Source organism: Gobio gobio (assembly GCF_949357685.1).
Source record: "Gobio gobio genome assembly, chromosome: 17".
NCBI classification, from domain to species: Eukaryota; Metazoa; Chordata; class Actinopteri; order Cypriniformes; family Gobionidae; genus Gobio; species Gobio gobio.
Window position 1 is genome coordinate 15,637,151 of NC_137110.1, and position 14,451 is coordinate 15,651,601.

The following is a 14,451-nucleotide window of genomic DNA, read 5'->3' on the forward strand; positions in this document are numbered from 1 at the left end:
CTGGTGTAAAACTACATTACCCATGATTCTTCAAAAATGTCCACCAATCAGTGTCACGATGAGCAAAAGAGCTCTGCAGGAAACACCCTCTCCCATGAAGCACCACATGGATGTAATTTGAGTTTCCCTACACTCTCAAAATACTTAAATATATGTATACATATATATTGCACTGAACTATTTCTGTATATAATACACAACTGCAAATGAATACATTTATATTGCTCTATTGTTTCTAATTTGATTATGTCATTCCCAATGCTTCATGGTTCATTTTTGTTTGATTTTCAAATACTTTTTGGCTTCAAAATTTGAAATGTTGGTTTTGTTCATGGCTTATAACACTTTAGACTTTTTTTAAACCCCTATGTGAAAATTGAATAGAAAAAAATACTTTCGGAACCAATCCCGCTGAGTATTAGCATATTGGACTAACGTGGCTAGAGATGGACTGAAACTAACCAAACTATTTCATATATTGAATATTCTATTGCTTTGTATCTGCTTTGTAGTTTCCCAAATGAGCCAATGGAGAATGATGAAGAGGATTCAATGTAAAGACCAATCTTACTATTTTTCTGGGAGACTTCATTCCTCTCCAAGCAGATACTGGACATCCTGTGCTTTAACAGACTGACGCTGCTGAAATATTCCTCGTGGGGACTGCAGTGTGAGAGACAGGAGACAATCCTTAGGAACTAAGATGAGCAAAAGAACGTCACTGTCATAATCACATCTTGTGAGTGATTTATACAAATGCTGACTCATTTTTTGATTTTGCAATTATAGCTTGCACATGAAGCCTCTGCGAAATGTCAAACAAGGATATCATACAAGCAGGAAGTGAACATTTATGAGAAACTAAGTGAATAATGTTTTCACAGGTCTTAACCAGAATGGTTTTTTTAGTTATTGAGTTTGATCATGTTTATACATACACACTACTGTTCAAATGTTTAGGGTCAGATTAGGTCTTTTTTTATACTTTAATTCAAGGATGCTTTAGGCTTTGTTTTATCAAAGAATCCTGGAAAAAATGTAGCACGGTTTTCACAAATATATACACAGACTATGCAGCCCCATACACAACAAACTGCGATGCACTGTGCATTCTGACACCTTTCTATCAGAACCAAAATTAACTTCTTCTTTCAAAACCATTCAAAAATCTTACCAACCCCAAACTTTTGAACAGAAGTGTAAATGTTTACTGTTTAAATGTGGAATGTTAAATGACTACAATTTTAGTAATAAATAAGTTTTATATTCAAGTCTTTGAAATGACAGTAGTCCTCTGGCCTTGGTGCATTTAAAAGGTATTGACAATTTATTTCTTAACGCTTTTGTTAATAGCACTTTATATTCATCCAATTACAAATGTAACAAAAAATCCTGAGACATTTTACATGGAGTTTTTTTATTATTATTAATAATATTGATAGGTTTCCCTTCAATGAACATGTAAGGCAGCTATCCTTGAATATTAACTACGTCTATAGCAAGCATAAAGATAAGGGTACAAAGTGCTTTGCTATATCAGTTTGCAAGACCAGTTGGGCTGAAATTAATTTCTGAGGACATTCATTTTCTTTCATTTTTTTATGTGTTGCTCTACAATTACATGCAAAGCTTTTTGTGTGAAATGCCATCACGTCATTTGCCTGGAGTTTTTACATTTTGTAGGTTTTGCTGTTTGTTCTCAGAATTAAATAAAGATATATATATTTAAAACAGTTTTGAAATCAAGAAGCATGTGTCTGGTTGCCATAACAGGTATTTTATTAATGGCCCACTCACACATACATAAAGTTATTGATTTCATAACGATACAATATAATGGATATGTTCATAAAAGTGTCTGAAATGCTAACTAACACACATCACATTCTAACAGTATAGCACAATGTTTTTGTGTAAATATATAAAGAAATCTCAACATAATAGAATACAAATGCATGCAGTATTATATGAGTGAATGAATGTATACTAACACTCAGCCCTATAACAGATGACAGACGTGATGGTAAATCTTGAAAATCACTACCCTGTTTGTCTACAAAAAAATGCTACAAAAATCATTCATTGAATTCAAATGTGTGCTGGATGTTGCTCTCTAATGCTTTGGGGTCATAATAGTATAAACAAGGAATGGAGACCAATAACAAAACCTTTGTATCCCTCGTCAATAAAGCCTCAAGATACCCTCACAAGGTTTTGCGATTGGTTAAACCACATTGTCTAGACAATAAAGTGCTTATTTAACAACCAATAGACAGCAACCTAAATGCTATGCAGCAGCAGTCTTTTAGTGACAGACCAGCGTAATAAAATCCTGTCATATCCCATAGTGAAACAGCAGAAAAACATTCAGGACAACAAGAAAAGAGCAGCAAGGAGAAAGACAAAAGACTCCTGTTAATACCTATAAACGATACATACTCAGAAATATTGATATTGATCAGAGCTATTAAAAAGTCCAACATTTAAAATAACATCCTTCAACATAACATAATCTTCAATAGACTGCCTGGACAGACAACAGTAGAAAGAGAGACAAGTGATATACTAAAAACACGAAAGCTTTTGGACTCTCCTTGTTGAGTGTTCCTGGGCCATTTCAAATGGTAACAGCCAAGCATGTTGTAAGGTTGTATGCTTGTTTCTCTGTGGGCACGAGTGTGTTATTGTGTGTGTATACTTAAAAGTCACTGAGGATGGAGATGTCGGCAAATTCTTTGCGATATCGATGAGAATACAGGGCGAGCAGGAACGCCCACTTCAAACTCATGAAGCTCCACACACACGACAGGTACAGACTGGCAGGATCTGTGAGGGCTGTAGACACACACACATACACACAAACACAAGTTCAAACAACTGTCCTTCTGTGAGTTTAACCCTCTGGTGCTCTTCGTTTAGGGGTTGCGTTGGTTGTCTTCCCGGTCATAAGTGACCGGACACCTAAAAGTTAAACTTCCTCCACCCCAGTAAAACCAATGCAAATTTTTTTTTTTTCAATAATATTTTTTAATTTGTATTTTGAGATAATTTGATGGTATTTTTTAATATTTATGCAATAATTATAGTCTATTTTTGCCATTGAAAATTATACACATTTTTTTTTTTATTATTATTGCAGTATTTCAGGTTAAAATAGAGACTAAGGCTGTGTTCGAAATCGCCCCCTATACCCTCATTCACTATTCCCTACATTAGTCCACTGACATAGTCCACTTCGAAAACGAGTGAGTGATTTCGGACAATAAGTGCGCCGGTAAGGCTGCCGTTTTTGCAGTTTGGCAGCTCCAGTAATAATGAAAAGATTAATCTTGAACTCTGCCACGGAAACTAGCATGTAACCTTAATCAAACAATATAATTATCATTTTAAAAAGGATAATTTATACCTGTATGCATGATATTGCGCTGGATCAGTGCGGTTCGGAAGATGGATGGATGGATGATTGATTCAGCTGTGGGCACTGTTTGAGGGAACAGCCATTTACAGGGAGTGCAGAATTATTAGGCACGTTGATTTTCTGATCATATTTTTTTTCCAGGCACATTTGACCAATTCCAAACCACAGTAATCCTAATAACTACTATTGATTTAGTATTTAATAATGTATAAGTGATATATAATTGTTCATGAAGGCTGGAAATGAAAATCACCTTATATTCAGGTGTGCAGAATTATTAGGCACGTTTTCTTTTACAGATAAATTGAGCCAAAAAAGAGATTTAACTCAGACTGAAAAGTCAAAAAGTATTAAATGCCCATGAGAAGGATGCAATACTAATGCAATACTAGACATTGCAGTTAAGGCATGACCATTGGACAGTGAAATGCTCGTTGGGTCAGCAGGGTCAGACAAAAACATGTGGCGGAGAAAAGACACCTGTTAACTGCAAAAGAATTAAGAATTAAGGTGAAGAATTAAGGGTGAAACCATCAGGAACCCTTTAGTCTCCAGCGCCACCATTTTCCAGAGCTGCAACCTACCTGGAGTCTCCAGAAGTGCAAGGTGTCAGGATCTCAGAGACTTCAGTTAGGTAAAGAATCCTAAAAAATGACCCCCACTAGATAAGAATCACAAGCTGAAGTGTTGTAAAATACATGAAGAAGGTTTTTTTATAGGCTTTATGGACAGATAGGTTGAGAATGACTCTTGAAGGACCAGCACCACATCCTCTAGTACCACTGTTTGAAGAATTCATCTTCCAGAATCTGGCAGTACGTTTTGGGAGTTCATTTTTAGTCCATCTCTGCAAAACGGACTTCAGGATGGACTAAAATGAACTCCCAAAACGTAGTGCCAGATTCTGGAAGATGAATTCTTCAAACAGTGGTACTAGAGGATGTGGTGCTGGTCCTTCAAGAGTCACTCTCAACCTATAAAGCCTATAAAAAAACCTTCTTCATGTATTTTACAACACTTCAGCTTATGATTCTTATTTAGTGGGGGTCATTTTTTAGGATTCTTTACCTAACTGAAGTCTCTGAGATCCTGACACCTTGCACTTCTGGAGACTCCAGGTAGGTTGCAGCTCTGGAAAATGGTGGCGCTGGAGACTAAAGGGTTCCTGATGGATTCACCCTTAATTCTTCACCTTAATTATTTTGCAGTTAACAGGTGTCTTTTCTCCGCCACATGTTTTTGTCTGACCCTGCTGACCCAACGAGCATTTCACTGTCCAATGGTCACGCCTTAACTGCAATGTCTAGTATTGCATTAGTATTGCATCCTTCTCATGGGCATTTAATACTTTTTGACTTTTCAGTCTGAGTTAAATCTCTTTTTTGGCTCAATTTATCTGTAAAAGAAAACGTGCCTAATAATTCTGCACACCTGAATATAAGGTGTTTTTCATTTCCAGCCTTCATGAACAATTATATATCACTTATACATTATTAAATACTAAATCAATAGTAGTTATTAGGATTACTGTGGTTTGGAATTGGTCAAATGTGCCAGGAAAAAAAATATGATCAGAAAATCAACGTGCCTAATAATTCTGCACTCCCTGTAGTGGTGTCCGAAACCATAGTGGATATAAGTGCACTCATTCAATCCCACAATGCACCACAATAACGAGTTTACAACCGATGTATGCTCGACGGCTAGAGAATACCCATAATGCACTGTGAGTCGCGCAGTGCATTGAATGAATTTCCACGTTTCGCCAGATGGCATCGACCCACACACTTTTTAAAACCAATGATATTGGACCCACTCACTTTTATTGTCTCTGTTTACACACCCTGAACACTGATTAAACACGTTAGAAGCTTTATTTCCACTTTTCTAATATTTTCTTCATTTTCATTGAAAAGTAATGCCTTTCCGATCTGATATGTGATGGGAAAAAGGAGCGAAGTCGGTAAAAGGCGGATTCGAACTGCGGGTCGATTTGCGTCAGATCTTCGTGCCATGTGTCTTACCCCTACACTATTGCTGCTGAAAAATATTCTGAGCTTTCCGTTGTTTTGTCTGCCTCAACCAGAAGTTTAGTGAACATATATTTGTACTTAAATTGCATCTACTCCAGTAAAATGTTTCTGTAAAAGGACCCACCCACATTTTTTTGCTTATGACGCCCATGTGATGTAGTATAAATAGTATACTACACTATTGACACAGTGCGTTGAGAGTACACTACACAGTCTGGTTGAGAGTGAGACCGATTCAAAAGCATAAGGAGTCTTCTCGTTTGCTCTCGCGGGACTTTGCTGTCATACGCCGATCGGTCTGCGCAGCGCTGGTGCATCGAACAAGCATCCAGCGCGTACATCTACTGTACACTCGTTATTGCGATGCATTGTGAGATTGAATGAGTGCACTCAAAAACGTTTCGGACACCACTACAAATGGATGTTCACTCAAATAGTGCCCTCTTTAAGGGTATAGGGGGCGATTTCGAACACAGCCTAAGCCTTCAAAATATTTTTTTTTGAAGGCAGATTAGCGCCCTCTTTTGGAATTATTTAAGAAATCATGCAACCATGGGTGTAATCACTAGAGGTCTCTATGGAGAGGCTTGAGAATTCCCTAGTTCTCTTTTGAACACATTTAATTATAATTTTTTTTTTGTTGATGGATTTGAATATATATTAAAAAATCTCAAAGACTATTTATTATAAAGTTTTAGATTTTTTTTGTTGTTGTTAGAAATATAGATTTTTGTCCTGTGAATTTGTGTTTTTGCAGATTTCCCATTAATTTCCTATGGTGTCATTTTTGACCGAAGAGCACAAGTGGGAGTATTTTTTTACGACCACTTAGCATGCTCGAATCATGCCCTCAATTTTTTTTGTGTGTTTACATACCTAATGCTAGAAAAGTCACCAAGTTTCATATCATTCTGATGATTGATGAAGCTGTGATTTTTAAAAATTCAAAATGTGGTTCATAGGTTCAGTTTTTCATAAGTGTGTGTGTGTGTGTGTGTGTGTGTGTGTGTGTGTGTGTGTGTGTGTGTGTGTGTGTATATAAGTGTGCGTGTGAGTGGATGTGTCAATATCACACTCTTGATGTTTTAGAGTGTCACCCCTTTACTGCTGTGTACTTTTTTTCAGCATTGTGGCCGTTTTGTAGATTGTACACACAAATATTCAGAGAATTTTTGTGTTTTTGCCAATTTCCCATTCATTTCCTATGGTCGGTCATTTATGACGCTACTTTTTTTTTTTTTTTTACGACCAATTAGCATGCTCGAATCATGACCCCAATTTTTTTGTGTGTTTACATACCACATGCTAGAAAAGTCACCAAATTTCATATCATTCCGATGAAGCAGTGATTTTTAAAAATTCGAAACTCAGAAATGACCGGAGAGCACCAGAGGGTTAATGTCCTGAAGGCCAATTTCTCTGCGAAGCATTTAATCTGAGACTGATATGAATGAACATTTAGCTCACACCTACACGTTATACTTTCATTGGTCTCTACTCACATTCTTTGTGGGAGATGGCAACACTGAGGAAGGAGATGAACGCTACGATGGATACCATGGAGAAGATGACACCTATGATCAAGAAGAACTTCAGTCCCTTTAACCATGTTCTCCAGAAGTCCTGAAGGTACATGATGTGTGTGACCAGAGCCCATAATGCCAAAACACCTGGAGAAATACATACATAAACACACAATGAGCGATATGAAGTTCAAAGCACATGCTAGTTTAGCATGTGACTAAATCTATGACTCTGCATTAATTTTTGCTTTGTCATATTCTCACATGCTGCGTTCCTGTTTGATAGTTGACGGCACTCATTTGCTCTCAGTTCTGCATGTGCTGTTAGTTTTGCATATGAGCATTTTGTGATATTACACAACAGAGCAGAATCTCCCTTATCAACACCACATTTCCATTTTTAACAGCGGTGTATGTGGGAAGGATATTTACTAATCAAGTTTTACTTGCCCTCATAAAAAAACCCACATACTATAAATAAATAATAGGTTAATTCATGTGAAATGTCAAGAAGTGACAGCAGTGTCCTGCAGAGTGACATGCTTTATAATTCTTGAATAATTATGACATGCCGTTTTTGTGACCTCACACATGGAAGAATATTTGTACTGGTAAAAAAGGACCATTTAACCCTTGTGCTTCAATTTAAAAAAGGTACTTGATGAACACGTATTATACAGACACTTGATATTTAATCTTATTTAGGGCTGTCAAAAGATTAATCGCAATTAATCGCATCCAAAATAAAAGTTTGTGTTTACATAATATATGTGTATGTACTCTGTTAATTATTATTTATACATAAATACACACACAAGCATGTATATATTTAAGAAAAAAATATTATTTTTATATATAAAACATTTATATTTATATATATCATAGATTATATAAATGTATATACAGTATATACATGCAAATATTTCTTAAATATATACATGAATGTGTGTGTATTTATATATAAATAATAATTAACAGAGTACATACACATATATTATGTAAACACAAACTTTTATTTTGGATGCGATTAATCGCGATTAATCTTTTGACAGCCCTAATCTTATTAGATGATTAGTTAATTGCATTTGATAGATTTGACTTTCAATAAAACATTTGCAATGGGTTTGTAAAAGATGTTTTTATTCATGTTTGGCCTGAGTTGTTGTTGCATTTTCACTGTTCTGACCTGCAGGGATCGCCAGCCTGTGGCGTTTCGAACGTTTCGAAATAGTGAATCATTTTGCAAAGCAAGTGAATCAATTGATTCGAAGCTTTGAAAAGCTATTTCTCTCCCATCCTTACAGACTTAGGTAGAGTTTGGGTCATTTTGACCCGGAGAAGATTTTCTTTTTCCTGAAAATGCTAGTTAAAATCATAGCATTAGACTAAAACTATAATATTAGAGTATAACTACTTCCCCCAAAAATTGAGAATTTTTGTAAGTGTTCTATTTTTGTAACACTTGTGGTGTTCCTGGTCAAAAATGACTGACCTACAAAAAATATCTTATTAATCTTCTAGTGTAAAATAGATTTATGAAAGAAAATTACGGTGTAATATTACAATTCCAATAAAAATACACAACTAAGTGACTTTTAATGACAAACATGTCCTTTAAGGACACACAGGTTAAAAAAAGCTGATTTAAAGCGATGACCAGTTATGACATCTGAAATATGCTCTGCTTTATTTTTAATCTAAAATTTAATGAAATAGTTAAATGGACATGTGATTAGTCAACCATCCAATAATTGAACAGAATAATTGAATAGAATTCTAGAAACTAGACTGACTAAAGTATAAGACTCTTACTCAAAGTACAAATGCACAGACTATACCAAACTATGTGACTTTCTTGCATAACACAAACTCAAAGTCCCCGAGTTTGAAGTGCACAGTGGCGGATCAAAGTGCACTGAGGAACAAAGGTTTAGAGAAAACTACTGGTCTGGGCCAAAAACTCAATTTTTGCTAGCGTTTGTTAAGGTAAAGTTGATTTGTTAAAGTCATACCCTTCAAATCCCAAACCCCCAAAATATTGGACTAATTCGATATATATAAGGGAAAAAATTACGATGTCAGGCCAAAATCTACATGTTCGACCCAACTCCCTGAACATGTCATCTGTGAACGGATTTGTGTGAAATACCTTTCAAAAGTTTTGGGGTTTTTTGTCTCTTATGCTCACCAAGGCTGTATTCTGTGTATTTATAACACAATAAACAATGTAAAATTGCGAAATGTTATTACCGTTTAATTGATCGGCTTTCTATTGTAATATATTTAAAAATATAATTTATTCCTGTGATGGCAAAGCTGAATTTTCAGTAAAAAAAAATTGTGCTCAAGAACTTTGAAAAGGTTGTACGTTTTGGTGAGTTTTATACTCCAGTGTCCATATCACACAATGTTTCTTAATATAACTACTTGAGGACTAGCAAAACCAATGTGTAAGCTACTCCAGGAAAATTACATATTAAACGCATCTTGTTCATTAGTAGTAGCCTACTCACTTACTCATGGCATGGTACTAAAAAGGCAGAAGGTTAAATATTAAGTGTATTAAACCTGCATTAATTTATTAACATTTTATCAAACAATCATATTCCTATTTTACATACAGCAGACACAGCTTTCATCCATTGCACTCAATTAAAACAGCATAGCATTTTTATCAATTTAAATACAAAATTTCTTGTGGAGTACACTTGACAATTAAATACTCACATAATTATTGCATTTATCTCTGTATTTTGAAGCAATTAACATTAAGTTGTTTGTAAAGTTCACCATCATTTCAGAACTGAAAATGATACAGACATTTTCTCTTGAACAAAAGTCGCAAATAGCAGCAATATTTGCTTAAAATCCACTTCAAAACATCACAAAATCCATGTGAACACTTCTAAAACGAGTGATTTGCCAACCTAGGCAAAATTTCTTGCACAATAGGCGCTTTCAGCGTCTTCAACGATGGCTGGAAATGCTGTCTAAGTAACTAAGTCTAAGTATTTGAGACGCAGCCAAAGAATTTACCTGATAATCCGCCCATCGCGGCTGTCCACGGCTGTTTGTATGCGATGTTCCACACTAGAAACGCCGAAAATCCCACCACCATCCCAACACACGAGTAGCCCACGCTTACATAAGTCTTATTGATCGCCATTCCTGTCGTCAAAAGTACATGAATAAACAACAATATTATTGAAAATCCCAAAACAACAACGAACTATCCAGTTACTAAAAATAGTTGTTCAGGAGCATCCGCTCTTCTGACCTGGAGACAGCGCTGATCCAGCTGCAGTAACAGGTACTAGCGAAGAACTGTCATTTACTGCTGTTTATGAACTATAGTAAAAGACCGCCTCAAACGATCAATCCACGTTTACTGTCATTTACTGCTCCATAACCCGCGCTGTGTGTTATTGTTGCTCTTCGCCGATGTACAGCAGAAGAGCAAAAGTGAAATTATGCGTCCGTTTAACAGAAAACAGCGACTCCTGGGGGTATGGATGAAAACGACACGTTTTTTTAGAGGCGGACTTGATGGAGAGGCTTGAATTCGATATGAATTCGAACAATATGATAATATTAACGTTAATTTATTGTATGAATTTTTTATTTAAAAATGTTTATATATTTTTTAAAGCTATACATTGTATAACTCTACAAACAAACCCCCAAATATTCTTTATAATAGTTTTCTTTGTTTGAGTTATTTGATTATTTAACCTCCTTAGCTCTGGGACAATTTTGGGGAATTTCCTCCTGGATTTGGCTTCCCATACCCACAGTGGTCTTATGCTGCGTTCCAGGCAGGTTTTTGACCCCGTAAGTAACTTCAACCACGACTCACGACTTTGTAGTTCCAGGAAAAGTCACGCCAAACTGCCTGAGCGCAAGGAATTGTGGTAGCTAGATGTAAACAAAGCATGGCGGACAGTACAGGGCTTATGCTCATTTACAATCATTTCAATCGCCAAAGGTGCTTACTCCTTGCTTATTTGAGGGAAACAGAGGAGAAAAAACGTATCATACGGCAAGAGAAGCTGTTATACCTTTCATTTGACGTTATTTGTATTTTTGTTTAATAAACACTGTATCCATAGGGGCTGACATTGTTGTTTCGCGGGCTATGTGAGGTCAGAGCTCGTAACTGGGAGTACATCGATCTAGTACGAGTTCACGGGTGGGAAATCACGGTTTTGACTGCCTTTCCAGTGCACTTCCACGGGTAGAAGGTTGGAAAAACACGGATTACGGGTTGCCTGGAACGCGGCATAAATACACAATTTGTGTCATTTAAACCCTTTGAAGTTAAATAAACCACTGCTAAAAGTGATAAACATGTAAGTATATGTTGTCTGACCTGTAATAACCAACAACCCCACACACACCCTCTTTTTTTGGGGGCGCTTTTTGATTTTTTGGTTGTAAATTCAGTTTTGAAAGTGTATAACTAAGGCCCTGTGTGCTCTAGCACCCTGCAGACAGTTTGGGCTGTTTCCACTAGATGGCAGCAAATACTGGGGGAAAAAAAGAATTTTGCCTGTTGTATGCAAGATTTATTCAAATGGATCTGCAGGGTGGAATATTACCTTTTTTAATGTAATTTCCGCCTACACAAATCTCCCCAATATACAAGTCTCCCCATATACATTGGTATAAATGCAATATCCCAGTGTCACAGAATTATTTTTCTCAGTATTTGCTGGCATATGCTGGAAACAGCCAAAACTGTCTGCAGGGTTCTAGCACACAGGGCCTGATATACCCTTTCAAAAATGAATTTATAACCAAAAAAATCAAAAATGATTTTGTAAACAATCAAAAAGCGCCTCTTTTTTAGGGTGTTTATTACAGCTCAGACAACATATACTTAAATGTGTATCACTTTTAGCAGTGTTTTATGTAACTTCAAAGGGTTTCCTGTAAAATGGCACAAAAATTGTGTATTTAGACCACTGTATGTGGGTATAGGAAGCTTTTAAATTTGGCAAGGCCAAATAAAGGCGGAAATGGTCCCAGACTAATTTAGTATAAATAAGTTTAGTAAAAAAGTGATGCCTGTCAACAGAAAGTAGATATTCTAAGCTTTCAAATGGTACCATATAGAGCTCCTCCGCAGATATTTAAAATTTAAAGTATATACTTGATGATGTCATTCAGGGTGCTTATCAGGGTCCTTGGAGTTTAAGAATACAAATACATTGCAGTGTTTAATATATTCGAAATTCCTCTTTAAAAACCAGTAGGCTAATTGTGGAGGAAAAAGTAGTGGTGGTATTAATATGATGAATAATATCTAGGACCTTTTTCACAGTCTATGTCTAGGACATAGTAATCATAGCTGCTGGAAGAGGTGTTAGTGAGGCCAGCAGGGGGTGATCACACTGTGGTCTGTGTGGGTCCTAATTGGAGATGGAGACACTATACTGTAACAAGCACCGTCCTTCCGATGAGACGTTAAACCGAGGTCCTGACTCTCTGTGGTCATTAAAAATCCCAGGATGTCCTTCAGAAAACGAGTAGGGGTGTAACCCCGGCATCCAGGCCAAATTTGCCCATTGGCCTCTGCCTGTCATGGCCTCCTAATAATCCCCAGACTGATTGGCCTCATCACTCTGTCTCCTCTCCACCATAAACTGGTGGTGGGCGTTCTGGCGCAATATGGCTGCCGTCGCATCATCCAGGTGGATGCTGCACATTGGTGGCGGTTGATATTAACAGGCTACAATATAAACTGCATGGATACATTTTATGATGCATGAAAAGGCACATTTTTAGTCGCGTCATCGTTTCTCTGTTGTGTGAGTGTTCATGTTCTCTGTGGTGTGAAAGCGTGACAGAGCGCAGATGCGTGGGAGTCGCAAACGCAAAGAGTGTGCAAAACTGTGTGCAAATTCCACCAATGTCCAATAGATGTCACTAAAACTTAAAACAAACGACCGGTGTGTTTGGTCAGTGATTTTAAGCTTATTTTTGTTACCCCAACAAAAGTTTGGTAACCTACTATCCGTGAAAATACTCCTCTATTGCTACTACGATGAAACTATGGAAATGTGGGACTGTCATCACACACTGTTTATCATACTAATTTATTATAGTGGTATAGTAGTACTACAGTTTTTTAAAATTGCTTACACACTAAAAGTGGTCCTTGAGGCCAACTCAGTGAAACTGAGTTTGCAAAACTGCAAGCATTATATGCTTCACTTTTTGCAAATGGCTAAACAGAGTCCTCTGCATAAGAGACATCACTCACTAGCTAACACAACTAACAGCTCTTGTGTTTCATTTGGGAAACTTACACACATCATTTGTTCACAAAACTCACTGAAATAGGATAAAATATTTTTACCCCCTTGCATTTCTGTTTATATTGTAAATATATCCTATCAGTGACATTATTCAGCTCAAGTCAAATCCGTGTTGATTCAGTTCACTTCAATAACTGTAAAATTCATCAATTGTGCAACAATTGTGCAAGCATATTGTACTATACACCGATCGGGCATAACATTATGACCGGTGAAGTGAACAACACTGATTATCTCTTCATCACTGCACCTGTTAGTGGGTGGGATATATTAGGCAGCAATTGAACATTTTGTCCTCAAAGTTGATGTGTTAGAAACAGGAAAAATGGGCAAGCGTAAGGATTTGAGCGAGTTTGACAAGAGCCAAATTGTGATGGCTAGGCGACTGGGTCAGAGCATCTCCAAAACTGCAGCTCTTGAGTGGTGTTCCCGGTCTGCAGTGGTCAGGTTCTATCAAAAGTGGACCAAGGAAGGAACAGTGGTGAACCGGCGACAGGGTCATTGCAGGCCAAGGCTCATTGATCCACATGGGGAGCGAAGGCTAGCCTGTGTGGTCCGATCAAACAGATGAGCTACTGTAGTTCAAATTGCTCTAAGTTAATGCTGGTTCTGATAGAGAGGTGTCAGAATACACAGTGCATCGCAGTTTGTGGTGTATGGGGCTGCATAGCCGCAGACTAGTCAGGGTGCTCATGCTGACCCCTGTGACAAACTCCTATGTGATCCACTGCACACTGAACATGCTAAAAAACACACGAAAACAGTGTTTTACATGCTTCACATCTGTTTGTAGTTTGGCATGTGGCAGCTAATCATTTAATGGTTTATGTGTATTTACTATACAAAAAAAACTTTTTTTAGAAGTGTTAAAATAGTTTTGAATGAAGCATTTGCTTTTGCAAGATGTGTAACGTTTTGCATGTTGTGTGATTTTGTGTGTAGAGTTTTGAGAAATGGAGCCAAAGTTTCAAAAATTGTAAGTAATACAGCCAGTAAAAACTGGTACCGGTTTCCCCTAGTATATTTTATTTACTACAGAAAGTCAAAATCAGTATTTAATGATTGCTGATATTGAGTGATGCAAATAATTGGGGGGTTTTTTTCCACTTCGAGCACTGGATATAGAGTAACAATTCAATGTAGTAGTTTTTTTTTTT

At 36.8% G+C, this 14,451-nt stretch overlaps 2 protein-coding genes across 2 annotated transcripts in view; one reads left to right on the plus strand and one right to left on the minus strand.

Moving 5' to 3' along the window:
* hdac7b (histone deacetylase 7b) overlaps positions 1–1,727 on the plus strand; it is a 24,569-nt gene extending 22,842 nt beyond the window's left edge. Inside the window, exon 21 of the mRNA XM_079840521.1 lies at positions 513–1,727. Within this exon, the coding sequence (XP_079696647.1) occupies positions 513–558 (46 nt within the window). The 3' untranslated portion in view covers positions 559–1,727. The remainder of the gene's footprint in view (positions 1–512) is intronic.
* On the minus strand, positions 1,306–10,476 carry slc48a1b (solute carrier family 48 member 1b). Its single transcript, XM_079840544.1, has 4 exons — positions 10,252–10,476; positions 10,011–10,142; positions 6,954–7,121; positions 1,306–2,835 (listed from the first exon to the last, which is right to left on the minus strand). The coding sequence occupies exons 2-4, from the start codon at positions 10,138–10,140 to the stop codon at positions 2,699–2,701; spliced, it is 435 nt and encodes a 144-aa protein (XP_079696670.1). The 5' UTR covers positions 10,141–10,142; positions 10,252–10,476; the 3' UTR covers positions 1,306–2,698.
* Between the last annotated feature and the right edge of the window lie 3,975 nt (positions 10,477–14,451).

Excerpts from the sequence above, each read along its gene's own strand:
- slc48a1b (XM_079840544.1), bottom strand. The coding sequence starts at position 10,140 with ATGGCGATCAATAAGACTTATGTAAGCGTGGGCTACTCGTGTGTTGGG. Across the intron at positions 7,122-10,010 it reads CGCGATGGGCGGATTATCAG|GTGTTTTGGCATTATGGGCT; the intron begins GTAAATTCTTTG and ends GTATTTCTCCAG. Across the intron at positions 2,836-6,953 it reads TGCCATCTCCCACAAAGAAT|CCCTCACAGATCCTGCCAGT; the intron begins GTGAGTAGAGAC and ends GTGTGTCTACAG.